Below are 27983 nucleotides of genomic sequence, written 5' to 3' on the forward strand. Positions count from 1 at the left end.
TCTCATATTTTGAGGAGAAAATGGAAGCTAACAGATGTGGATTTCCTTAACTTTCACCTATCCTCCCTCACAAACTTCTCTCTCCCCACATTCATGTTGTGCATCCCCACATTGGGCAGTCTGGTTGTCTCCTCAGATACTGGTCAAATGACCCATATCAGGGGTTGGGTCTCCCGGGACTATACAAAGACAGTAGTTTATACTCTGCACAGCACTGAATAGAGAGGATTCTAATGTAATTGTCAACATATAATGTCTTTATGACATGTCTTATAATTAGAGAAAATTCTAATATTCTCTATGTCTGAAATGTCATCTTCAAAAAACCAATGTGATGAATAATAATCCCCAAATTTGTCATTTTAATTTAGCAAATTATACTAAGACCTGAAACTATTCTTATCCTTTGCTCCACTTCTAAAATTTGATCCCTAAATAATTAAGTAGTAGATTCAAGTATGTACACATATATAAATAATATCAGAAAACTGTAACTGACCTAAATATTTCTCCATAAGAAGGATTAAATAAATTGTAATAAATTTATACAGTGAGGTTTTTATACAACCATTAAATGACATATTGACAGATTTTTAATGACATGAAAATGATCATAATGTAATGTTTTTTGAAAAATAAATTATATAAAGCTGTATATAGAATTTAACAATGTTTTAAATATATATATTGAAAAGAAATACCCCAAAATTTTAAGTAAGGTTATCTCTTGGTGTTAAGTTTATAGGGTATTTTTATTTTATTCTTTATATACAATAGTATTTCAACAATAGTAATAAGTCATATAATTTAAAAGTGTATTATAAAGCATACATACTTTGACTCTCCATTTTGGAAAATACATGTATGTATATATATATATAATAGATATGTGCATATATAATCTATACTCTATGTGATTAGCTATAAAGAACACTTTGGCTTGTTAATATCAGGTAAATTATCTGCCAATCTAAAACTATGAGAAAAAAATAAGGATGCTTTAAAGAAGCTCTAAAAATGGATTAAGAAAACTGACAAGGAGTTCAATATTCTGGCATTGCAACTCTGCTTATTTTCATAAAATGCAATTTTTAAATGTTCACTTTCCTCTGTTCACATGAAGACTGATAAATCTCATTCTGTCCTGCCTGCATTGGTTTGAGGATCAAAACAGGCATTTCCTCTTCCTCATGACAGGAGGGGCTTTTTAAGCAGACCTAACACAAAAGCTTTTCCTCTTAATCTCCCCATTTTGACATAAGTGAATAATAACCATCCTGCCACCTCGAACCAGATCTCATTCAAATGGGTATTAAAATCTCTTCTGGAAATGTATTAATGCCCCAGTTCTGAGATACCTTAGGGAAAGTGTTATAGTGTAAAGTCTGAAAAATCAGAAATCCACCCCTGGTTTGCAAGTGGGAGGCAGACGAGACAATCATTTATTATAGAGAAAAAAGGTAATGCTCTACTGGGCTGTTACAAAAGCTGTAATTTTATTTTGAAGTTCTCAAGTTTTGTTCTCCTGGTTTATGGTTTTTATGCTAAAATTATGGCTTTGTAATGGGTTGTGAGGCATACTTTATGCACTATCATAATTATAAGCTATTACAGTTCATTCTTTGTATCAGGATGGTTTTATAGACATTTAAATGAAGTTTCTGACAATGAAGCTACGACTCTAATAGTACTACATTATGGCTACACCTGGTGGTATGCAGTCTCTGGGTTTTTCTATTATAAACCATTGTGGGGAGGAGGGTGGGATTTAAACTCTCAGCTGCTTGCCTCACACTGTACTCCAGCACAGACAGGTAGATTTATCAATCCATTTGTATTTAAATAACTTATATGCTTTTTGCCTCACCAAACTACAAAACCATCAAAGAGAAAAATCACCCTGGTGATTTCAAATTCTTTTTGCCAGGGAAGACACCTGAAAGTTTGAAAACATAAAACGCCGTGAGTCACTCATCATTTTCCCTTGACGTGGAAATGCAGCCTTGACATTTTGTGGCTTCCTTTCTCTAACATGTTTATGTATCAGAAATGATCTGTTCGCATGTGCCAGGGCCCTTTTTCACAGCATTTACGATATTTATTATGCTTTTGGTTTCTTATTTCTTATTTAAAAGCTGTTGAAGATAGGTGTCTAATTCACAATCTCTTACAATGGCATTCGATGAGAAGATGTTTTTCCAGCTGGGCTGTTGGCTGAGTAGACTCTTGGATAAGATGTAATTAATAATTTTAAGCATCTGTGTGTCAGTAGAATCTTATTTTGGGTGATAAAGGAGCCAAGGGTTCAATAGCTTTGTAAAGGAATTCCATTGAAGTTGACTGAGAATTGCATAACAATATAAAAATGGAATTAAGTACTGAATGCCAAATTTCCACTTCAAATGACCTTCAAGAAAAAAAAAATGAAGGAAATCCAAATGAGTAAAAATTAAAACAAAAAAACAAAAAACAAAAAAACAACGAATTAAGAAGACATTTTGTGCTCCCACAAAGCAAAAATGTGAGAAGAAGCATTTACTTAGGGCTCCTGTAGCCCCTTAATTCAGGTCTTATTATGCATAGGAATTAGAGCCCATATGGTCTTCTATCAAATTGTTCCACACCACTGGGAAAGTATTTATTTCATCAATGTGAGCTAAGTATTTTTAAATCATTACTGAGAAAATGCAGCCTTCTAAAAAAACCATAATGTATTCTTTAAAAAGAAGTCAATGGCATCATAAAAACATCTCACCCATATTTGGTTGTAGGAATCTGTTTGGCTTTCCATCTTAAAGGACTCCCAGTTCTTGCATATTTTAACACATACATAAAACTGTAAATGGGGGAGGGGGTGCAGCCTGTTTTCGTATGTTTTAGAATTCGCTAATGAAGAGGAGAATGAGGAACTCCAAATATATAAGCAGCCCTCAGTGGATGAAGAAATGAATCCTACCAGATTGATAATTTCTAGAAGAAGTATCTGGTTAATTGCTTGGCCATAAGCATTGATTTGGTGGTTGAGGTTATATTCATATTAAAGGTATCTTTTGCTGTATACATAGCCCAAGAGAATCTCAAGAAAATTACTTATGTATATCTCTAAAAGAAGACTCAGCACTTCAAACCAATTAGGCACAATATTTCTGGGCAGTTATTCTTGTTGATTATGTGGGTTCATGTGTGAAAAGTGAGGGATACAACCTATGAATCAAATTGTGTTATTCTAACCTCTACTGGAATTTACACACCACAGACATAGGCTAATGCTGAGAAAGAAAGGGCAATTCGTTTGCATAGAGTTGCTTGGGTAGACTTTAGAAGTCCTACCCAGAGTAAAAACAATAATGTAGTTAGAAAAAATAGAAAAGATAAAAATATCAGGAGTACAATCATTCCACTATCTACCACCAGAAATATTTATAAAGGCTGGTCCATTGTTCCCTATGCATTAACTGTGAATATGTTTATAGAATCATATAATATTAAGAAACTTGCACTCTGAAACAGTGTTTCCTAGCTTCTCTGATAAAAACCAACTGGGGAACTTATTAAAGCAAATAAATAAGTGAATTTTGGGGTCACTCACTTGGATATTCTGGCAATCTGTTTATCTGTTGTGTTTTAATAAGCTCCCCCTGCCCCATGCCCCATGATTCTTGCCATCTGAGAAGTTTGAGCAAAGTTATCCTGAAACAACTGATGAGGAAAATGAAGTCCAATAGCTTACAAATCTGTAAAGCACTTGGAAGATTAAATGATTAAATTTTTCTCAAAAGTAAGTAGCTGTAATAAGTTTAATGGTTAAGATTCTAGTGGTGCCTGGGTGGCTCAGTCGGTTAAGCGTCCGACTTCAGCTCAGGTCATGATCTCACAGTCGGTGAGTTCAAGCCCAGGGTTGGGCTCTGTGCTGAGAGCTCAGAGCCTGGAGCCTACTTTGGATTCTGTGTCTCCCTCTCTCTCTCTCCCCCTCCCCCACTCAAGCTCTGTCTTACTTGCTCTCAAAAATAAATAAAACATAAAAATTTTTTTTCAAAATAGTTAAGATTCTATACTAGACACGTCTATGCAAGGACAAAATTCCATTAGCTAATATTTCCACTTGTTTGCTGAAGAATATCTTAGCAATCTCAAATTTCAAATTAGTGAAAAGGGCGAATGCAATTTATTTTTTCATTTGAAAGAGAAAATATCCAACTTACGCATTTAAGCAAGTAAATATTTTAAAATATCTTATTAGCAAGCAATCGATATTGCTTGAAGAAAATTTAAAATTGAGAGAAAGAATAAAGGAAAAGTCATCTATCATCCAATTTCCTAAATTTAACTGCTATTAACATTTCATTAAGTATGTTTCTAGACATTCCTAGTCATAGAACCTTGATTATAATTAATTTCTCAACAAATCTCAAGTCAACATTTTTTTTTCTCATGTGATTAGAGCATACAAAAAGGCATGTTGGCAACTAGCAAAATGAATCGATGGGAAACAGAGAGGGAATTAATGCTATTTTGGTTGTCTAGCTCTTCAAATCCTTTTCATATAATGTATGTAAAAACATGTATTTTTCATTCTTTAAATCTTTGTTTCAACTACCAGCTAATCTTAGCTCATTTTTACAGAGGCTGAAAAGGAATATAAGAGAATCACTCTTGCTTTTTAAATTTATTTTCCTGATAATACTCTCCAACTAGGCTATTGTTTAGAATGAAGCAACCACAAAGTGGCCCCTTTCATCTCTGCCTTGATCAATGTGTTACTTCTAATTAGAGCGATCATTATCCACGAGGACCACAGGGAAATCAGGACACGTCATTGTGTAAGTCGTAGGTCCAGCAAAGCTCTTCTAAGGTCAGAAATTTATTTTAATAAGACCAAATTATCAGTGGACCTTCTGAGAAACCTAAACTGCCTGTAAAATAAGCATTTTTCACCTTTTCAATGAGGAAAGATACCTCTCTTTACTAATTCTATGATGAAAACCTCTTTTAAAAAATTTATTGAGGAATAATTGACAAATATGATTTTGTATATTTAAAGTATACAACATGATGATATGATATCCATAAATGTAGAGAAATGATTATCAAAGTCAAGATAATTAACACATCCATCATCTCACATAGTTAACACTATGTGTGTGCTATTATATATATATGTAATATATATAATACATATATATGTCTATATATGTGTGTGTGTATATATATGTATGTGTGTGTATATATATATACATATATACACATATATATACATATATATATGTATACATATATATATGTATATATATATTCTGCAATGAGCAAGGGTGTGCAGATATCTCTTTGAGAAGCTGATCTCAATTCCCTCAGATATATGGCCAGGAGTGGGAGTGCTGGATCATATGGTGGTCTCTTCCATGCCCCCCACCATGTCATGCAGCACTATGTTTTTTTTTGCTAGTCCTGAGTACAACTGATTATAGTAAGCAGTGTCTCTTCTTCCAATCAGAAGTTTTACAGGTTCTTAAGCCTGGGACAACTTGCTTCTAAAGCACTTTTTGGTTTGTTTGCAGAGTTGCTTGTGTGTATATGTGTCACTCAGGAAACATATTGTATGACTCTTCTACATCTCCCTCCTTTATTTTTTCATATGTGTTTTCCTGTGACTCTTGCTGATTCTTTTTCTGTCATGAATGAATTTCTTTTCAGTCACTTGCATCTCTCGCCTACTGTCAACTCCTCTGTCTATTGCTCTCTTGGCGGAAGGAGGACTTAAAGATCTTCCTTACAGTTTTGGACACTATGTGCACCTGCTGTGAACATTTCAAGAGAAAATGGCAGATCTCTGCAGCCTTTCTCTGTCCTTTCCATCGACAATATTCCCCCAATGCCTTGAATTTTATAAAGTGTTCTATCTGGTAAATGTCTGTAAATGTACATAAATGTCTATCAAGTAAAGGTATACAGTTTACTGAGAATGATGAAATCCTGGTGATATCATTGGAACATGAATTCTAACAACAGTTTGGGGATGCTTAGGTTTTTTGGGTTTTTTGTTTGTTTTTGTTTTTGTTGTGTGAAGCAATCGTCTCTCACGGAGGTGCTTCCGAACCAAATAAGAATGTTCTAATGGGTGGGGACAGATAGAGCAACTGTCTGGCGATTCATCTTGCAGATAGTTACTAAATTCTCATGTTTGAGAAGAGAGGTTCTTGAAGTTTCATGAGCCCACCAGCTGTTCCAGAGTCTGCTTGAGAGTGGCAGTTCATTTCAGTAGGATGAGCTGTTGGTGAGGAAAATGTTTCCTACACTTTTACAAGATTCTTCTGGCTGATCTAAGAATTAAATTGACATGAGACACATTAATAGGAGGAAAACAAATTTAATTTTGCACACATTGGGAACCTCACCTATACAAGAGGTTCAACCACAGGTAAAGTGAGGTATGTATGCCACTCTGAGCTAAGAAATGGGATAGAGACCTGGGCTTTAAAGGAGAGGAGGGGAATTCACAGGGCAAGAAGAATGACCTTTGGTGATTAAATGTTTGCCCTGCCATATGGATGGGTCACTGTGAAAATTTATCTGTGGCAGTAACTCTTTTTTTTGGAGAAAGACCTGCAAGTTAGATCTTCTAGGTAGTTAAGGGAAGATAAACGTTTCCCTTGAGCCCACAGCATCTCAGTTGCCTTCATGCCAAATAGCCCACATGCCAAAGTGTCACATTTTGGGGAAACTCGTTCTTCTGAACACCTTCAGTTGCAAACATCATCATGGCTTACATGTCCCTGGTCGCTTTATTATCTTCGAATGGGCAAGCAAAATTCAGTACTTAGGGGGAAAGAACTCTACCCCAAAAACACATAAAGTAGCATAGACATTAAGCGATAGGAGGGTTTTTCTGAATCATAGATAGTCTGTTTTGCCATAACTGACACTAGTTTGTAAATAAGGAAATATGTCCATAGAATCTAAATGGCTTAAAGTAAAAGGAGCTGTATTTTACGCAAGAAGTATAACAATAAAGTAAAGTAATTATCTGAAAAATATGTGCACACTTTTAAAAAACACAAACCATATTTACATTTAATGGCATGACAATTGTGATTAATGTACCTTGGGGATTGGGGAACCATAATAAGGGCTTTATTTATTAGCTGGATGAATAATTTTCTTTTCTACTTCTTTTAAAATGTAGAAATATGATCAGAAGAAATATAATTAGAAATCAGAGTGTCCAAATTTTAATGAAGCCTTGAGCAGCTCAGGTTTCTTTCCTACTTAAAAGTATTTTAAAAATGAAAGAGAAGAGAATTCAGAGATGACTTTCTAATATAATTAGCTTTTAGCCTGTTTTTCTGAAATCAGCTATGGTCTATGTAATGCATTATGTAAGTGAATCAAGATAAATAATCTTTTTTTCTGTACAAAAAAGAGGAGACGGACAAATTGCTCAGAAGTCTTGAAATGTGAATTCTGCCAATTGGTCCTTTGGGAAATATCTGTCTTAGTTCAAACTGATCTCTTTGGGAAATAGTGAATCTCACTGCTTAATAAGCATAATGGGAATTTTATATAGTACAGACACTGTTGTCAAAGGGGATATGGACGTGCTACAGAGCTTTGAAAGCTAAGATTTCTGACAGGGAATGAAGACCCTGCTGGCTGGAGAAAAAAAAAAATCTCTGTGAAGCCATGTTCTTATCTTTTTGCTTAAGAGATAGCTGAACATTTGAAATCTATACATTTTAAATTCTTCCGAAAGAATATGGCACTAATTGTACAAATTATACTCTGACAAAGGATGTAAAAATCAATGAAAATGAAGATGCAAACTTCTGTCTAAAGCTGAAAACAGTAACTTTACTAATGGAAAATTTCAGAAGTTTCGGGATCTAGCTTCGTCAATGGGCTCAAAATAGACCCAGGAGATGATTTCTGAAGTCTTGAGTGAATAAAACTAAAAGGCTTTGTAAAATACACTATGATCAGGAAAAAACCATTTCACCTGGATCAAGTAAGAGCTGTTATATACCTTTCTACTGTAAATACTAGCCCCAAAGCATGAATTTCGTATCTACTTTATATTCTCAAAATCAAATTTATTTTGGCTTGTACAGAAGTTGGAGCAAAGTGCAAAGGCAGTAGAAATGTCACCATGAGTTCTGTACATTATAATTTTTTACAGAAATAAGCTTCACAATCTCTCTTTCTCCACTTCTCCCTACACAAATGTAAAGGATGTCTTTGAGAGACAAGAGCCAACATAAGGGCTCCTAGAGCCTCAGAGCACGCGATGCCCAGTAACAGAGGCATTTCTGATCATGCACCTGGACTATATTACTGATTCTCAAAACAGATGTGACAACTCACCCTCTTTAGGTCTAGATGGTCAATAATCAATGCATGCAATTATGCTTTGCCATTTGCCATTGTCAAGTGTTACTGACACCTACTGCTTTCAAAGCTCTGTCCTATGCATTATAAAGGTATTATTCAAGTAAATTTTGGTTTTTTTTTTTTTGCAAGATACAGGTCTACGACATCCCTTTGAGTCACTGTTGTCAGAAACCTGATGATGAAACTGAGATCTTGAGTTATTCAGGCTCTCACCATCACCTTAACAATGATAGTAACAGCATGCCTGGTTCTTGCCTTTCAGTTAATTCTCAGAATGCATTTCCCAGGGAACCATGTTTGCTTATGTTTCTTTTATTATTCAGACGTTCATGTTTTAGTTACACTCTGGCACTTGCCTGTACACTTTTAGTGACTTCACGTAATTCTGTGCTTTTTGGGTGTCAATGGATGAGTACTAAATGAAAGCAAGGGTTTTGTAACCATACTGGCTCACTTCCCAAATTCTAATATTTACCAGCTATGTGGCAGTGAGAAAACTTTTTAATGTCTCCAAGCCTCAGTTTGCTCTTCTAATTTCTTTTAATGTTTGTTTATTTTTGAGAGACAGAGACACACACACACACACAGAGTGTGAGTGGGGGTGGGGCAGAGAGCGAGGGAGACACAGAATGGCTCTGAGCTGTCAGCACAGGGCCCGACCTGGGGCTTGAACTCACAAACTGTGGTATCGTGACCTGAGCCGAAGTCGGCCGCTTAACCGACTGAGCCACCCAGGCGCCCCTCGGCTTGCTCTTCCAGAACATCACTATGATAGCATCTATCTCACAAGGTAATTAACTGAATGGGTTATAATAAGATAATAATGTACATAGAGCACTTGGCATCATGTTGGAATGTGGAGAGTACTCAATTCATATTAAAAAATCTATTTTTAGTACCTAAGCTACTCTCCAACAGAAAGGAGGTGCATTGGTAAACTTTTCTACTTCACCACTGAAGTAGACACACGACACTCCAGGTGGTTAAAGCTACAACCATCATCAATGCATGGGTAAGAAAGCTACTCTTTGATGTGACTATGACCACAGCTCCTCAGTATAGACCCAGGCAAGGTCAGGATTAGGAGACGAGTGGGCAGAGCCATGCAGGTACAGCAAAAGATCCTGACTTTATTCATAATTTAGATGGTTTGTTCAATATAGGGTCTTTTTGAATTAAGTTTAGATTTTTAAAATACTGAATTAAAGTATTATTTATCTCAATTACTGATTTTTTTTGGTGCCCCCTTACATTGTATATCCCAGGAAAATGCCTCTGGCCTCACCTTGGTCCTAATCCTGGCCCCTCAGACTTCTGTCCCCTCTCTCCTCACCTAGTATGTTTAGAATGGTGTGAACCCCCTTACCCTCGAGCTGGCTTCCATCAGTTGATTATGATAGCTCCTGGGGTCATTGCTAACCCTTCAGAGTCACCATCAGCAGTCACTCACAAATCCTCCTGTGCTATGAAGTTGAGTGCAGTTTTAGCTCAATTTATGGGCTCAGTCTGAGGCAGTATCCCCATCCATGCACGCATTCCTGAATCTTACTGAGTTAATGTTGCAAGGAGAAGGGACTCCAGGAGAATGTCTCTAGGACATTCATGCAACAGAAGGGGGGATCAGTGATCTTTGATTCCTGAAAACATCGAAAAGTTCATCCAATAGCAAATTACAAGTTACTGTCCCATGTCCTACAAAAAGCTGGATTCTGAATGTTAATGAAAGTAATAAAATATCTAAATTCCATCCTCAGAGAAGATTGGGCATTTGGAAGAAAACTGACCCAATATTTACAGAATGCTTTCAATCACTCGGCATTTTCATAAGTCTGATGGTCGTCATTTTGTGTTTTCAGCCCCATTTGGTGAGTTAAAAAGTTGAGGGACAGAGAGATTTATTCACAAAGAATTTCTGGGGAGTTCAACTCTTGATTTTGGCTCGGGTCATGATCTCATGGTCACGATCCCAGGGCCATGAGGTCAAGCCCCACTTCAGCCTCTGTGCTGAGCGTGGAGCCTGCTCAAGATTCTCTCTCTCTCTCTCTCTCTCTCTGCCCCTTTCCTCTGCTCTCTCTCACTCTCTCTCTCTCTCCCCCAAATAAAAAAATAATAAAAAAAGATTTTTTGTATAAATTAGAATCAAAGCTATAAAATGCATTTACAGTGAGATTAACTGTTACATCTGAGTTTTTTAGTCCTCTTCTCAACCTCTGCAATTATAGTGCCCAAGGTTCTCTCCAATTTTCAGCTTAGGAATAATAAAATGTATCACAGTGCTTTCACATGGCATGGGTCACACTACCCTGTCCTGCCTGCAGATACCCAGGTACTCTCAGTCAAGCCAAAGATCTTCACGGTGGTCAGCTTACAGGGTGACCTACTCTACTGGTTTCAGCATGGACAGTCCTGCAATACAGGCAAACCAGCATGGCTGGTCACCCTTGTCGCTAACCAGAAATGTCCTCCACATTGCAGACACACATTGATTTTCTTTTCTGGTTGTTCTTCTTGGTTAATTTTCCTTTTTAGTGATCTACACAAAATACATCGGTGTGATTTCAGCATTGCTATTAAGAATCATCGGTACTCTTGGTTAATGCTTTGGACTTAACAAAATGCAATGGGCCGTGGCAATACCAAAGATAACCACGAGGAAAAGTGTGAAAAGCAAACTGCACCTCACTTGTCAGAAAGCAATCAATAAATTAAGGATGTAAAAAGTTAAAGATACTCTAAATATACATTGTGAAATTCTAATTATAAAACAACCTGCTTAAAACACAGATTAGACCATGTTAATGTTCCAGGCAAATCTCTGGGCTTTCTCCCTATTGCCCATCTTGCCAGTTAAAACTCACACACAGCTATTCATTCTTTTCCAAAACATTCATTGATCACCTCTTCCATGCAATGCACTATACAGTGGTTAGGACTATAAAGACAAAGAAGACAGTTCAGATTTATGGCTCCGAAAGGGGGACGAATATAAATAAATTAGTGTAATACAGACAAAGAGACACCATAGCCAAAATCTGTATAGCTGGAGAAAACAAAAAGGCACGGGAAAAGTTGATTTCCATCAAAAAGGCACAGGAAAAGTCCATCCCAAATTGGCCAATATTTTCTGAATTTGATGGTCTTTTCTCATGCTCTGCCAATGATACACCCCCTTTGTTTCTGCACATCTCAAAATTCTACACATCCTTCATAGCCAAACTGAAAAGTTTAGGAAGTATATCCTAACCCCCAATCAAGATTTACTATTCATTTAACTCAAATTCCACAACAATTAGAATTTATTGTAGTATAGCATATTTGCTAATGTATTTATGTTTGGTTATATGCTTTTTAATAGTTTTTTTATAAGTTTATTTATTTATTTTGAGAGAGAGCCCTATGCAGGGCTCAAACTCACAAAATGTGAGATCATGACCTGAGCTGAAACCAAGAGTCAAGACGCTTAACCGACTGAGCCACCCAGGAGCCCCAAGGTGATATGTTGTTTTTTTTCTTTTTAAAGATAGTTACCTCACACTATATACAAAATGCATTATAAACATTATTAGAGCACTAACTAAAAATCAACAGAAAAAAATTAGACGCCACTTCTTAGAATGGAGAGAATTTTCAAAGCATTACAGCAATGAAACAAAATTCGTAAAGACAAAAATATCAGTTAGAACTCTGGTGGCATTTAACAAAAACCCACATAAAAGTAGTTTAAGCTGAAAAGGGGGGGTGTTTTTTAAAATCTATGTTGAGATGCAAATGCAAGAATGTGGCTGGACTTCAGAAATAACTAGAAGCAGGGAGCTGAACCCCATTAAGATTTCTCTTCCCTGTCTGTTCATCTCCTTCATTCTCATCACTGCACATGGCTGCCCCCATTTCTTTCATCAATATAGTGAAAAGCAGTGTGCCAACAGCTTTGGAACTTTCCGTCTTATGGTTTGGGTACCTCAAGAGAGACAGGCTCACTTTCTCTTGGTCCTGGGACATAAATCCAGCAAGCGAAACGTTAGCATATGTTGAAACACTCAGCTGTCAACAACGCATAACACGTCCACTCCTTCCTCATCGCAAGACTGGTATAGAAGCAGGAGTGGGAAGCTGTTTCCAAAAAGAAGTAAACATTTTCACTATAAAAAGATAGATTGAATTACATAAAAATATAAAACTTTCATCATCAGAAAAAAAGTTAAATAAAATTAAAGGCATAGCCAACTAGAAAAAGTATCAGAACCAATTATAAGAAGATAATTTCCTTCCTTAATGTATAAATGCATAAGATCAACGTAGATACCCCATCCAAAATGGGCAGGAGCCAGGATTTAAGAATGTGTAAAAGAACACATACAGAGAAATTCAACAGGACATTTTGAAAAAATGTCCAGCTTCATTCATAGTCAATGAAATGTGAACATAAATAACCATTGGTTGCAAAGGTTTTGCCTAGGGAATTGATTTATTTTTATTTACAATGCCTAGAAATTCAGAAAAATGTGCACTTTTATATACTCATGGTAGGCATGTAAATTGATGAAATCTTTCTTGAGAATGACTAGGTAATATACATCAAAATCTTTAAAAATTAACATATTATTGACACTGAATTTCACATAGAAGAATTGAGGAAAAAGATACCAGGAAAACACTATTTTTTTCACAAAGATATATTTATTAAAGCATTATCTTTGATAGCAAAGAATTGTAAATAAAGATGTCCAACAATAGAGTTCTCTAAACACACTTTTGTTTTTGAGATAGAATATTATACATAATCAAAATTATATTTCATAAATATTAAATAACAGAGAATATCATTGAGACAAAAAGCAGAAAAATACAACATTTTGTATGCAGTATGATTCTACTACAGATGCACATACTGCAAAGAACATCAAAAGAAAATACAACTAAATTTTGATATCATTAACTCTCTGAGTGGTGGAATTTTAAATTATTATTTTTTCTCCTTTATTGTATATCCTAAACTTTAAGTAATGTAGTTAAGCAGCTTTCTTTTAAATTAGAAAAAAGAAATATTTAAAGAAACTTCAAATTTTGAAATTTAAAGATGACTAACTGTTAAGTCAATGTGGAAATAATGCATTATTTTTAAAATATCTATAAAATAACAAGAATGCAAACACATCTAGTAAAATGTGTGAAATATAGCTGAAGCTGGCTGGAAATGTAAATATGCAAACCCAAATGCTTTAATAAATAAAGAAGTATGGATACACTTATAAATTTTTAATAATTAAAATGACAGAAAGTACAATTTAGGTATAAGGGGAGATCCATGAAAGTACCCCCAATGCTATTTTTTAATTTTTCAAAATAGGCAATGAGGACATTCTTGGCATTTATCATGAGGGATGGGTTACTGCTTCCTTACACTAGATATTTTTCATGTTTTATCCTGACAAATAGTACAAAAATCAATATACTTGATATTCAATCTCATGTTTTAAGAACTTTTGAGCTCATAAGAATACTAGCATAATTATATAATAGCATATGCCTTTGATTCAAGCCTAGACAATGCAATAAGCAAAAAAAAAGAGATAATGGATATTTGGAGACGATCGCATTATGAGAACACTCAACAAATAAACAGAAGATTCAGTAATTATAGCTCAGGAAGGCAAGTTGATGGAGATACACACAGAAAAATATAATCAATTACAATTATGCCTATCAATAATTCCTCAATGAGGTCCAGGAAGAAAACAAAATTAGTAATAATATATGTATAAAAGATAAAACTCAACTATCAAAAAATAAAAACCCTTGCAATATCTAGGAAAATACATTAATGTGTGATTTGTTTCTGAAAACTAAAATAAAATAAAACTAATAAATGTATGCCTATGCTCTTAGAAAGATGGGGTATTTTTTTATAATTCAAAAAAAGCAAGTTACACATTTCACGATATTCCTAAAAGAATTTCAATCAGTAAATAGGCAAAAAAAATTTCAAGAAAATCATATATAAGAAGAGTAATTTAGGAAGACGTGTCCATTTCCCTAGCAAGTATTAAAGCTAGTATTAACACAATATAATGCTAGCATATGCATAGGCAGAAAGGTCAACAGGACAGAATTAGTCAGGAACCTAAATCATGTACTAACTCAGTATGTGATGAAGACGGTGTAACACATCCGTAGGTAATTATATACATCAGTGGGTAATTATATATATGTAGCATAATTATGTTAGCTTTTCCCCTGCTACCACATGCCAGAATAAATTTCAAATGGACTAAATAACTAATTGCGGAAAGTAAAATATCTTTTTTGAAATCCTAAGAGTAATTATGTATGTGAATATTTATCAATTTGGTGGATAGAGTAGAAACTTCTAAACGTAAATATTCCAACAGTCTCGCAAGGCCAGATTCAGTGACTGTAACAAATCACTTCCCCCAAAACAGAGGCTTTTTTTTGTTTCCAGAATAATCTGCATGTTTACTGTGAAATGTCTGGGTTTTTTTTTTTTTAATGTCAAATTGGCTTACATACACCACTCAGTGCTCATCCCAACAAGTGCCCTCCTCAATGTCCATCCCCCACCCTCAGTTTGTTCTCTGTATTTAAGAGTCTCTGTGTGTTTTCTTACTACACTGGAAATAGTGAGTTTGTTTCTGGCTCTGCTCCTCATGCCCTCCCTCTGGATCCCAGGCCAAAGGAGCAATTTTTACCTATAATATTCCAATCACTGGGACAGAGGGAAATGATAAAAAGCTCTGAAGGTCCTCCTGATGGCAGTTAAGCCCTCTGTCCACAAAGTGACATCTGTAACTTTTGCTCGCAAGTCACTGGACAGAACGAGTCACCCAGCCCCATCCAAACCCCAGATGAGGTGCAATCCTCTCATTCATCCAGAGGGAAAGATCCAACGACCACAAGTGTTTCGTGTTTCAAGGGGGGAAAAATCAATATATTTGACATTATAAAACTTTAAACATTTCTCTGCCTAAGAATCTAATCAGCATAAAAGCTGAATAATGAACTCGGAAATATTTGCAGTGAAAATGTCAAAGGCTTTAAATCCTTTTGAGTAAGAGAGTAACCTACATCCATAACAAAAACAATTATTGTCTCAAAATATAAAAAAGGCACAGGACGAGAACAAGCAATTTAAAATTACAGATATACAAATAAGTGGTAAATAAGTTTTAAAAATTAAATTCATCCCTATTCAAAGGCATGTATATTAAAGCAATAATAAATACTTTCTGCTAAAAGCTAACTTAAAAACCATCTGAATCTCCACAAGGTTGCAGTTCAAGTGGACATTTAGACAGAGTAGATACAAAATACTTGTACAAGTCAGCTTCCCTCCTGCATGCAGTTTAGGATTATTTAACAAAAGCTTAAATGGTCTATAATTTAGGACCTAATAAATACATTTCAAGGTGTTTTTCTTTCTCCTGGCCGAATCACGGAAAATTGACAAAATGTCAATTATAACAGGGCTTATAACAGTGAAGAATTAGCGGGGCACCTGGGTGGCTCAGTCAGTTGAGCAGCTGACTTCCGCTTGGGTCACGATCTCATGGTCGGTGAGTTTGAGCCCCCCGTCGGGCTCTGTGCTAACAGCTCAGAGCCTGGAGCCTGCTTTGGATTCTGTGTCTCCCCCTCTCTCTACCCCTCCCCTGCTCACGCTCTGTGTCTCTCTCTCAATAATAAATAAAAACGTTAAAAAAATTGTTTTTAACAGTGAAGAATTAGTAACAACTTACCAAAAGAAAAAAAAAAGTGAAGTTGATTAGGTAAACCTGCTATACCCATTGAAATATTAGGCAACCATGAAAAATAAGGCTTCCTAGGGGCACCTGGGTGGCTCAGTCAGTTGAGCGTCAAGCTTGGGCTCAGGTCATGATCTCCCATTTCCTGAGTTTGACACCCGCCTCAGGCTTTGTGCTGAAAGGGTGGAGCCTGCTTCCAATTCTCTGTCTCTGACTCTTTCTGCCCCTCCCCTGCTTGCACTCTCTTAAATAAACATTAAAAAATAATAATAATAAGATTTGCTTTCAGGGGGAGATGCCTTTGTAAAAATGCCAGGAGATAATAAGATAGCACCACCTTAATTACTTCAAAGAAAATGCAGTTATATGAATAAAAAGGAGGGAAAATCAACCAGTGTTAATAATAATTATTTCACCCCGGTGTGATTGCATTTTGTTGTTTTGCTTTCAACTTTTTACACAACTTACATGTTTTTAAAACAAAATTATTTAGAGAAGAAAACAATGTTTACTCAAATACTGGATAGTGGTCTCCATCACGGGAGTTCACCAAGTACAGCATATTTAAAAATATATGTAAATGAGTAGCAAGGAGAATTTCCAGAGAGAATTTCCAGATTTTACGACTTTCAAAATACGTGGTGCGTGTTTCCAAAAGTTCCTACCCGTGGTATTTGATACACAAATCCCTCTGTGGTGCAATATTAATTGTATTTTATTTTTGACCAACGTCTAGCTTTCCCGGGTACATGTAATAGTCAAGTTTATCTCTCTTCATCTGAGACTGAAGTGTTTCACAAAAAGATTTTCTCTGAGAAGTAATTTCCATAGAGCTTATTCATTATTTATGTCAGTGCAAACTCTGTTCATTTTATAGCGTTGGATCTTAGAATGTGATTATGAGCAAATCTAGGGTTTGCTCAACTCAAATACCTTCTGGGCTAGCATACTTTAACAATAGTGATACAGAGTTTCAATTTGATACTCTTTGTTTTTAAATTTTTTTAATGTTTATTTATTTTTGAGACAGAGAGATACAGAGCATGAGCAGGGGAGGGGCAGAGAGACAGGGAGACACAGAAGCTGAAACAGGCTCCAGGCTCTGAGCTGTCAGCACAGAGCCCGACGCGGGGCTTGAACTCACAAACTGTGAGATCATGACCTGAGTCGAAGTCAGACGCTTAACCGACTGAGCCACTCAGGTGCCCCTCAATTTGATACTCTTTAAAGGAACAGGGTAGTAGTAAATATGTGAATGTTTAAATCAGACTCTAATTTTTTTGAGATTCTAAAACAGTATTGTTACCTCATTCACCATTTTGTACAATTTTCAAATCAGTAAATGAAAAATTTTATTGAAAGGATTTTTTTGATATTTCAAATAAATATGCATAGATGTTTAAAAAAAAACTAATAGAAAAATAATAAGAAAGAAAAAGAAAATGTAGCAAAGGACTTTGCATTTAAAAGATTTACATTAAATGTTAAGGACTTGCCTTCTGTCCACAACATATCTTTGAGATGATTGATTAAAAGATGACTTTTTCATAAAATGCAAACCATCTTCATGCTTTGGTTATTTTTTAATGAAAAAGGAGTAAAAATTGACATTAGAAATTTAATACTAGTTTTTCAAAAAGCATCATAATCAGAGGGTTAATATTTCTGATCAAGAACCTAGTGTCCAACTTTTCATTACTATAATCAAATGAATGAGAAACCATGGGCCAACCAGAGTCAAATTGTTTCTTTATTGTGGGACTTCTGAGAGACTCTTCTATGTTATTGTGCAGTGAGGATTTCCAAGAAGGAATGATGCTAAGCAATTTTTCCTAAGGGGACCTGATCATTGAACTTCCTTTTGCCTGTAGCATTTCATGGGCAACTTCTGTGCACACACATTGGTAAACACTGCTCTGTCAGAGCTGTGAACTTCCATTTGTTCTGGCTTCAGACAACAGTTGTCATCTTTAACAGCAATATTTATTTCGTTTTCAGCAAGGAGAAATTTCAGCTTCAGAGATGGCAGAAATAGGGCAGAAGAAAACTAGGCAATTGTAATGAGGTGTAGAACACAGCTTCCTTAAAACTACAAGATATGAAATTGGCATATTCCATTCATTTAACAAGTAGAAAATGAAATTTGAGCCTTTTGTTATGCATCTGTATCATTTAAATGAGATGCTAAAAGCTCTCAACAGAGAGTAGAGTGATCACAAAATTTCATGAAAGTAAATTTGGCATGAATCCTTCAGCAATATTCCTGATTCTTGCCTGAAATCTGCTGTTGAATAGGAGATGAGCCATTCTGCTAAAGTGTTAAGGAGCTGGTGGCCCTATGACAGGTGAGCCTTTAAGGAAGGGTCAGAGCTTTGAAAGTGCTTGAGGACCATGTGCCCTAATGGTTGGGAGACAGGGAGCAGTCACTGCTAACAAGGTAGAAAGAGGAAAGTTGGGGCATTCTCTACCACCTCACACAGCCACCTTCCTCTCCATCACTCTCATAAGCTTCTCTCCCTTGGCAGAATGTACTACCTCATCAGGCAGGGTGTTAAGTCACAAAGAAGAGACTCAACTCAACTGAATGGTCATTTTGAAAGGCAATGTACTATGTCCAAATCAAGACATTTAGTCCTGGTAGAAGGCGGAGATCAATAAACATTGTCTCCACCTTCAAAGAACAGTTAGACTCTCAGCTTATGATTTTACACCAAAGTGAATTCCCCAAATATGTACTGGATTGTATGTTATCAAAAGAGAGGGAAGAGTTCACCTCTGGCTGGAAAAATCAAGAAAGACTCCACACTGGAAGGGACAAAGAGTGGGCTTCTTGTTCTGTTATGAAATAATTAACTACTGTACATAGTGTTCTTTTCTGTAATCTACCACCACGAGGCTGGGAATTCTGCTGATGGTGTAAACCAAGTGTGTCCCTCTTTGTGTCTTCCATTGCTGCCAGCATAATGATAGCTATTAATAGATGGTCAATAATGGAATCAATGGAATCGAGTTGAATATTGAATATCACTAGAATAGAGTACCTTTCTTTGGCTTTGGATGTATTGTCTTTTCTTTTTTAATGTGCAACTCAGATTTATTAAGAAAAATTACTGGCAGCCTGTGCTAAACAGCCCATTATCCATAGCTTTTCCATTAACTGGCCTTTCCCATAACCGCTAACATCTGAGCCATCTCAGGAATTCCTTACTCCAAGACATATTCTCTTCCTCCTTAAAGGTCATTCCTACTGAATTCATGCAGCTCTCTTTGAGACTCAAAGAGAGTTTAGATGTGGTTGTTGTATTAGGGGGGATGTCAAACACCATTCCCCCTCTTCAAAGGACACCAAAATCTGAAGATACTTGTAGAAGGTTTGGGCAACAGCCAGACCATTGAGGCTGGTCTTGTCCTTACCCATAGCTTTGTCCTTAATCAGGACTTCACGAAAGGTAAAATTTCAGGTGCCCCTTATCCATTCACTCTCCATTTGATCAAGGAACATGTGCTTCCCATCCAAATTCACCTAGCATGAAATCTTTACTAAGATTATATTGGTCTCCAAAAGTAAAACAAGAAGAGGTAAGCTGAGTGGGAAAGAGAGTATTATCTAAGGGAATCTTAGAATTTAAATGTATAGGCTTGAAATTAAAGGTGCAGTAAATATAGACCTATAGTAAATTGCTTATGATGTAATAAAATAGAATTATGGATATGGCAATAAAGACAGGCAATATAATACTGTATATTTAAGGAGTACCTATCAGCAAAGGAATAGATCAAATTGCCATCTTGTTTTCTGCTGATAGCTTCTGGAATGGTTATTGTTCCACAGGAATGCAAAACAGGAATCAACACTACTGAAGCTTTCCATTTCTTGATTGCCAGCTAATAGTTTCACCCTTCTTTCCTGGATGACCTCGCAGTTTGTCACAATGGGCACATAACAGCTAGTTAAGGGGGTAAGCGAGGTTTATTAGAATATGCATAATAACATCACGGACCTGTCATATCAAGAATAAAACAGGAAAGTGTAACAAACAAAGAAACCCAATGGTACAGTTACTTGCTTTATTTGCAAAATCAAGTTAGAGAGCTAAAGATTGCTATTTGATATACTAAATAAAGTAACATTTTATGAAGGAGAAAAATATAATAATTAAAAGCATCCACTACTGAAAGTTTCTTTTTGTTATTAGTTTCCTATGGCTGCTGTAACAAATTACAAGAAAACTGTGTGGTTTAAGACCATAGAAATCCATTTTCTCACAGTTCTGGAGCCCAGAAGTTCAAAATCAAGTTTTTAACAGGGTCCAACTTCTTCAGGTTCCAGGAAAGATTCAATTCCTTGCCTCCTCCAGCTTCTGGTGGCTCCAGGCAATTCCTTGGTTTCTGACTGTATCATTCCAATCTCTGCCTCTCTCCATCTACACCTGCTCTTGGGTGATGTCAACCCAGTCTTATGGCTTTAAACACCACCTAAGCATAAACTTTGGTGATGACTCCCAAATTTCTATCTCTAGACCACGTCTCTCCCACGGAATCCAGATCAGTATAGGTGACTTCCTAGTTGACATCTCCACTCAGATTTGCAACAAGAATCACACAGTAATCATGCTCCAAATCAGGCACCTGCTCTTTTCTTCATCTTGGTGAATGGCAATTTCAGGCCGAAAGCCAGATGTCATTCTTGACTCTCTTTTCACTTCTAATTGGTCAGCAAATCCTGCCAGCTCTACCTTCAATTTTTATTTAGAATTTCGCCACTTTTTGCCGTACCCCAGCAACTGCTAATCTATACCAAACCATCATCATCAGTCCCCTGAATTACCCCAGTGCCTCTGGTTAGTCACCTGATATTGTAGCGGGTTCAGTAGCAGATCTCGGCTTTTTCTCTTGCCCCTCTCCTCCCTTCAGTCTGTTCATAGTACAGAAAACAGGATGAACTGTAGGAACCCTGTGCCATGTGTGTCTCCTTTGCTCTCACACAACTACTGTACTCCCAACACTTCTGACATTTCTGGTCACCAAATGGGTGGTGATTTTCCCACACCAAGCAATTCTCTGTGACACCTGCTGGGTGTTCTACAGTTTATCTCAATTCTGAAACTACCTACCTGGACATAGTTTCATACTCCACAGGATAAGGGCTGAGTGCCATGAGATTGCCTTGCTACTTCAGAAACCAATAGCTAGTAGGTCCCCGGTTACCCACAATTGCTGAATAACTCAGCTGCAAATCAGAGGTTTCCATGATTTCCTCCTCCTTGGATTTGATTATTTGCTAGAGCAGCTCACAGAACTCAGGGAAACACTTACTTGCATTTGTCAGTTTATTAAAGCATATTAATGAAGAGATACACAAGGCAAGGTTTAGGAGGGTACCAAGCACAGAAGCTTCTGTTCCCATGGAGTTGGGGTGTATCACCCTCTCAGGGCATGGATGTTTTCACCACCCAGGAAGCTCTATGAACCCCATCCCTCTGAGCTTTTATGGAGGCTTCATTACATAAGCATGATTGATGGACTTCTTGGCCATTGGCAGTTGGTCCCACCTCTAGGTCCTCTCCCCTCCCTGGAGGTCAGGGGGTGGAACCAAAAGTCCCAACCCTCTAATCATAGGGTTGGTTCTCTGGGCAATCAGCCCCCATTCTTAGGTGGAGCCCTCAAATCACATTATCAGCATGACAAAAGACAACTTCATTGCTCTTATCACTTAGGAAATTCCAATGGTTTTAGGAGCTCTGCACCAAAAAGGGGGATGAAGACCAACATATATGTCTTATTATAAATCACAACGGCACATAGGAAGATCCTCTTGAAATATGTCATTTGTCTACTCAAAATTCTCCAGTAGCTTCCCATCTCACTCAGAATAAAATCCAGGTCCTACTACGGCCCATAAACCCTTTATGATTGGCTCTAATCCACCCCTGTCGCTGCCCTCTGCTCATCTTCTATCAGTCCAGACCCAACCCAGCTCACCGTCTTTCATCCTCACTGCTCCTCAAAATTAACACCAGGCAGCTCCTACCTTAGAATATTTTGTTCCCTCTGACTGGAATGCTCTTCTTTCAATGTCTTAGGTTCTTACTTAGAAGTTGTCCTCTTTGTGAGATCTTTCCTGGCCTCCTACCCTAACATGTCAATGCCTTTCTTCCCATTCATGATCAGCTCCCTTTCTGGCATGTAAGCTCCAAAAGTCAGATTTTTTTTTTTTTTTTTTTTTTTTTTACTGCTGTATCCCCAGTGCCAAGTACAGTGTCTGACTCATAGGAAGCTAAGCATTTTATAAATAAATAATTAAATAGTGAATGAATCAGTAAATGAAAAAAATGAGTTCTTCAGTAGAGTCATAGACATGGCATATACAATCAGCTGAAGTCGAAAAAAAGAACTTAAATATATGTGAGGATGTAATTTTATTACATTTCTGAATGGTATTACTGTACATGTATTATTGGAATACATTCACCATTACAGGGTAAGTCAAGTCAGAACAATATATTCCTTTTATGGGAATGAGATTCAATGTTATGATTTCAATGGGGTTTTTTCTTTTCTTTTCTTTTCATCATCAAGCAAGATGAATTCCCTAGCACAATGTAGCTTTGCTTTTCTTAAATTCCTTTTGGGAAGAAGGGGCAAATCTCATACTGCCCACTCATCATCCAGCACAAGCTCTACTTAGAAGGAGCAGGTGTGGAAACAATAGACAAGGGTAGAACTGCTTTTCTTTAAGATGCCTGTAAAAGGGGCCTCCTTTTCTACCATGTTATATCCACACTAACTTTAACTGTGTTAACTCCCTGCTTTGTGGAAAGCTAGTGACCACCCAGTTTTTTTGTCAGGGCTAATCACAGCTCTCACCTGGAAAAAAACATACACACTCCAGAGTAGTACCAAATAAATGCTCATTAACTGAATTACAATGTTGTAGGCATAGAGTTAGAGGGAAGGGTCTTTGGATGAAGGTGGTGATTTGAAGGAACATTAGGAAGCAGATTATTAAGTATCCCTGGAACCTAAAAAAAATCAATCAATCAAGCAACCAAGCAATGGGACCTAGAGCCAAGCTGGGTCTTTTTCAAATACAGACAATTTCTGGACTCCATCCCATAACATTATGATTCTGCACAAATGGGATAGGGGCTAGGAAAAATGTGGAAACCATTGTTTACCTTAGGTATCATTGCAAACAGGACAGCAGTCAGTCTTAGCCTTGACTAAGGACTGCCTCTTGCCTAAAATGATCATGTTTTTGACCCAACAATCAGTGAGTTTGTGATTAAAACCAATTCTCTTGGAAGTCTAGACAGAATTACGTGGCACAAACCACAAGCTCTTACTTGGCCTTCTTAAAGGCAACCTGTTATCTGTGCAGGATGTAATCATCTCTGGTTTCCATCTGTGTCCATTTGGTCACAAAACAAAACCACCTGTCTTAGCCTGGACTTGTTGATGCAGGAATCTACCCAACAGAGGCAGAAACACACCTGTGGTGATGGAACTCTGCTGCCTAAATCCATATTGAGATTTCAAGTGAGTTTTTCTCTGCTTACCTTAAACCACTGTACCAAATTTAGAACCCTATTGGAAGATCATTTTACATGCACAGATGTGATTTCCACTATAATTGTCCAGTTTCGATTTCAAAGCCCTTGGGGTAAAAAATGAAGATGTATATCTTAGCTTGGGTTGCCATGACAATATCACAGACTTGGTGGCTTAAACAACAAAAACTTATTTCTCATAGTTCTGGAGTCTGGGAAGTGTAAGTCAAGACATCAACAGAGCTGGTGTCTTTGAGGACATGTTTCCTGGCTTGTAGACAGCTGCCTTCTCTTCTGTCTTCACATGGATGGGTGAAACAGAGAAACTGAGAGAGAGAGAGAGAGAGAGAGAGAGAGAGACTGACCTTGACAGAAAAGGGCAACGGGGAGGGCCAAAGGGAGGGGAAGAACAGAGAAGGAAGAGGAACAGAGGAAAGACCCAGGTAGGAGTTCCTCCTGTTGAAACCAGGAGATCCAAGCGTACAGATGACTGAGGCCAGAAACTGACTACATACAGAACCCCAAAGACTTGAAATATCTCATTGACAACCCCACACCCACAAATTAAAAAAATAACCATGGGGCGCCTGGGTGGCTCAGTCGGTTGAGCGTCCGACTTCGGCTCAGGTCATGATCTCACGGTTTGTGGGTTTGAGCCCCGCATCAGGCTCTGTGCTGACAGCTCAGAGCCTGGAGCCTGCTTCAAATTCTGTGTCTTCCTCTCTCTCTCTGCTCTTCCCCTCCTCACATTCTGTCAATCACTCTCTCGAAAAATAAATAAACACTATTTTTTTTTAAATCATGCATGAGTCCCTTGGTGTGTGTCCCTCTATCAAAGACTCTGAGGTTCAGTTTTGTCAAATCTGAAACTATGAGGAAATGGTGAATGCTTAAAAGTCTGCTTCCTTAGGAGGAACTGGAATAGTGCCCATCAATGACTGTCCTGTCTCTATCAGATTGCACTTTCCTGGTACTTCCTCAGCCCTCTATATGCCTCACTTCACTGCAGGGTTTTGGTATTCAGCAGCAGCCCTTCCTAAGGGAAAAAGGAGAGTGTGGTGGGATGTTGAGCTAATGACATTTGTAATGCTTGTTTGGTGCCAGAATGAAAGAGAATTGCCCCCAAAATGACAAAACAGAGTTCACCTACTCACCACATAAGCACATAATAAAAACACTTGTCACTATCTTAAACTCAGGGACATTCAGCTTTATGTAAAAGACAACTATATACCAAAGGAACAATTTTGAGGTGAGTAGGCAGTTTTACAACAATTTCTAATTCCTCTTTATCCACATGTAATAATACTAACTTATTTCTGGGGAATGATTGAGTTTTCAGGGCACCATCCATGCATTATAACATTCTGTACACAGAGAAATCCTCTAAGGTAAGAAAAGAAACATTATTAAACCACACTTGGAGATGAAGGACATCAGAAATAAATTGACAAAGTGAGAATACATATGTATAACACTACGTATTATAATGTATATAAATCAATTATACATAGTTCTATATAGAGAATATATATATTCTCTATTACATTGCCCTATGTGTGCATAGATTGGAGAATCCAACACCTGAGTTTGTCACAGAAAAGGCTTAGAGAACTTGAATAAGCTAGGCAAAGTGTGTGATCTCTCAGTTCACTTTTTCATATATAAAAACAGAAATGCTACCTCATATATGGAATGTTATAAGGCTTAAATGAAATATTACCAAGGAGCTATTTCATGGTAACTTTCTTCCCAATATTTAAGATTCTTTCTCAAAAAAGAAGTGGGTGGACCAAGGTCCAAAATTCAGAATTTCTGATTCCCATTCTGGTATGTAGTCCCTCCTACCAGCCTGCTTATGCAAATAAGTGATGCTTACATTTGAGCCAATGACTGATCTTTCTCCCAAATAGTTATAGGCTGAACATTTTAAGTTACTTTCATCTCCATAAGAATGGTGATTCTGTATAAGACGCATTTTCTCTTTCACCATGTGCTTGAAGAGATAGACAAATTAAAAAAAAAAATGCTAATAATTACTGTGGAAACCCTAACACCACACAGTTTCTGAACTTAAGTCTGGGTCATTCTGATTGTGGGTCAGCTTCCTATCTGTCTTCTTCTATTATCCGAGCTTACCATTGCACTATGGAGAATCCACTTAACAGTCTGAGAGAACTAAAAGCTTGCCCACCTGTCTCACCATTGTCTGAGAAAAGAAAAATAAATACATAGATAAGGTCACTTAAGAGCAAAATTTTTCCTAACATTGACTTCAGAATAAGTGTCCAGTAAGAATCTGTAGGTAAAGGTTAACATGATCTCATACCATGGTCACACAGTGCTCAACTTTGGTTTCTCAGAGAACAGGGAAATGATCTCTACAAGAGTATCTCATATCATCAGTCTAAAACCCAGAGATATTGTCAAAGGAAGCCAAAGTAATTTCGTATGAACCTTCTCAGCTTTTGCAACCTGACACTGTAGTTTGTTATTTAATACAGAAAATCAAGTGAGCAGGAAATTGCAAAATAATAATTAATTTATAATTAATAAGTTATAATAATTTATAGTATTTATAATAATAAATATTATAGATGTGTATTTGTTTAGTTTTTCCCAAATAAAATCAGAGTAATTTTTTTAAATTACAGTTTGCCAACTAGAGTTCTTTTTATAAGGATACACGTAAATCATACAGTTGCTTGTGATGGTTATTTGAGATTTTCAACTTTAGATTTTTCTTTCTTTTCCTTTCCTTTTCTTTTCCTTTGCCTTTTCTTTTCTTTTTTTTCTTCCTTTCCTTTTCCTTATCTTCTTTCTTTCCTGTATTTTTTTCCTTCCTTCCTTCCTTCCTTCCTTCCTTCCTTCCTTCCTTCTTTTTTCTTTCTTTCTTTTTCTTTCTTTCTTTCTTTCTTTCTTTCTTTCTTTCTTTCTTTCTTTCTTCTTTCTTTTGAGTGTAGAGAGAACTTGAAGTGTTTGCAAATCAATCTGGCATAACCAAGTTTGGAAAAAACCTACAACTTACCCTCAGTAAGAGGTCCCTCAATGGTTAGACCTAGTTATAAGTATTCAGCATTCCATGGAATCCAGTTAATGCTTTATTCAAGGGAAATTAGGAGTATTGGTCAATCAAGGAATAAGTTAAGTAGAGGTCAGTTAAGAGAGACTCTACTGTGTGTCTTGTGTCTATTAAAAAAATTAAGAATGTACAGTTAAAAATACTCCAATTACATCTACTAATATCACCATGTCAAGCAAAGTCAGAGATGAGTTCTCCCACGAGGCTTTAAGCACTGATATTTCATATTGCCTCCTGTGAGGAGATCCTCATGTTTGAGATATCAAAGATTTGGTGCATATTCTCTGTTAGGGGAGAAGCATATTTCTCTAGAGATGGGATGTAGGCTTGCTTTGGGGCCAGACCAAACAGTTTCTCAAAACAAAACAAACAACAGTTCTTTTAATCTGCCTGTGCACTTTGGAAAGTGCTAGAATATGACCTCAGAATTTTGAGTGATAAGAAAAGAAGAAGTGCTTTTACTTTGAAAATTTTAAGTGTATGTATGTCTCGTTTTGACCCCACTCAACTCTCTGAATGATCTATCTAGAGTCTAAAAGGTCTGCTTTTGAATCAAAAGAGCTTCATTCTGAAGAGGGATGGTCCTTACCAGATACAGCTCAAATTATGTTTAGGTCAACCACGGTGTGATTCATGTCCAAACTGTGGAAAATCACTCTCCACCATGTTGTCAGTTATGCTTGACGTGGTATTAAATATTTGGAATATGTTGGCCATCTGAGAGGTAATATATAGTCCAACTTTGGATTTGAAAACTGAGGCATTCATATGAAGACCTATTTCTGTGCATGTGACACATGCTGATAAACTTTTAACACTGGTTTTGGGATCTGTTCTGACCATTACCACATTTATTTTGGAGGGCCTTTTGTCTGAATCATTAATATTCTTCTTAAAAAATACACAGGAATGATGTGACTAATGCTTCTCATGCATCTCTTTTGCTTCTGCAGGAGGGATTTTTGAAACTGTGGAAAACGAACCTGTTAATGTTGAAGAATTAGCATTCAAGTTTGCAGTCACCAGCATTAACAGAAATCGAACCCTGATGCCTAACACCACGTTAACCTATGACATCCAGAGAATTAATCTTTTTGATAGTTTTGAAGCCTCGCGGAGAGGTAACTATTTTATTTTCCAATTTTTCGAAGCTTTTTTGGGTGATGTGTCTGCTCCACAAGTCACCGTTTTTGCTACCTGTCCTTTGTCAGA

The 27983-nt window shown here is 36.8% G+C and overlaps 1 protein-coding gene across 6 annotated transcripts in view; it reads left to right on the top strand.

Moving 5' to 3' along the window:
• GRIK1 (glutamate ionotropic receptor kainate type subunit 1) overlaps positions 1–27983 on the top strand; it is a 379538-nt gene that overhangs the window by 209821 nt on the left and 141734 nt on the right. For all 6 annotated transcript variants that reach the window (XM_040484086.1, XM_040484081.1, XM_040484082.1 and 3 more), the window contains exon 2: positions 27725–27892. In XM_040484086.1, coding sequence (XP_040340020.1) covers positions 27725–27892 — 168 coding nt within the window. The remainder of the gene's footprint in view (positions 1–27724; positions 27893–27983) is intronic.

Source organism: Herpailurus yagouaroundi, unplaced genomic scaffold, assembly GCF_014898765.1.
Source record: "Herpailurus yagouaroundi ecotype Mexico unplaced genomic scaffold, PumYag 162, whole genome shotgun sequence".
NCBI lineage: Eukaryota > Metazoa > Chordata > Mammalia > Carnivora > Felidae > Herpailurus > Herpailurus yagouaroundi.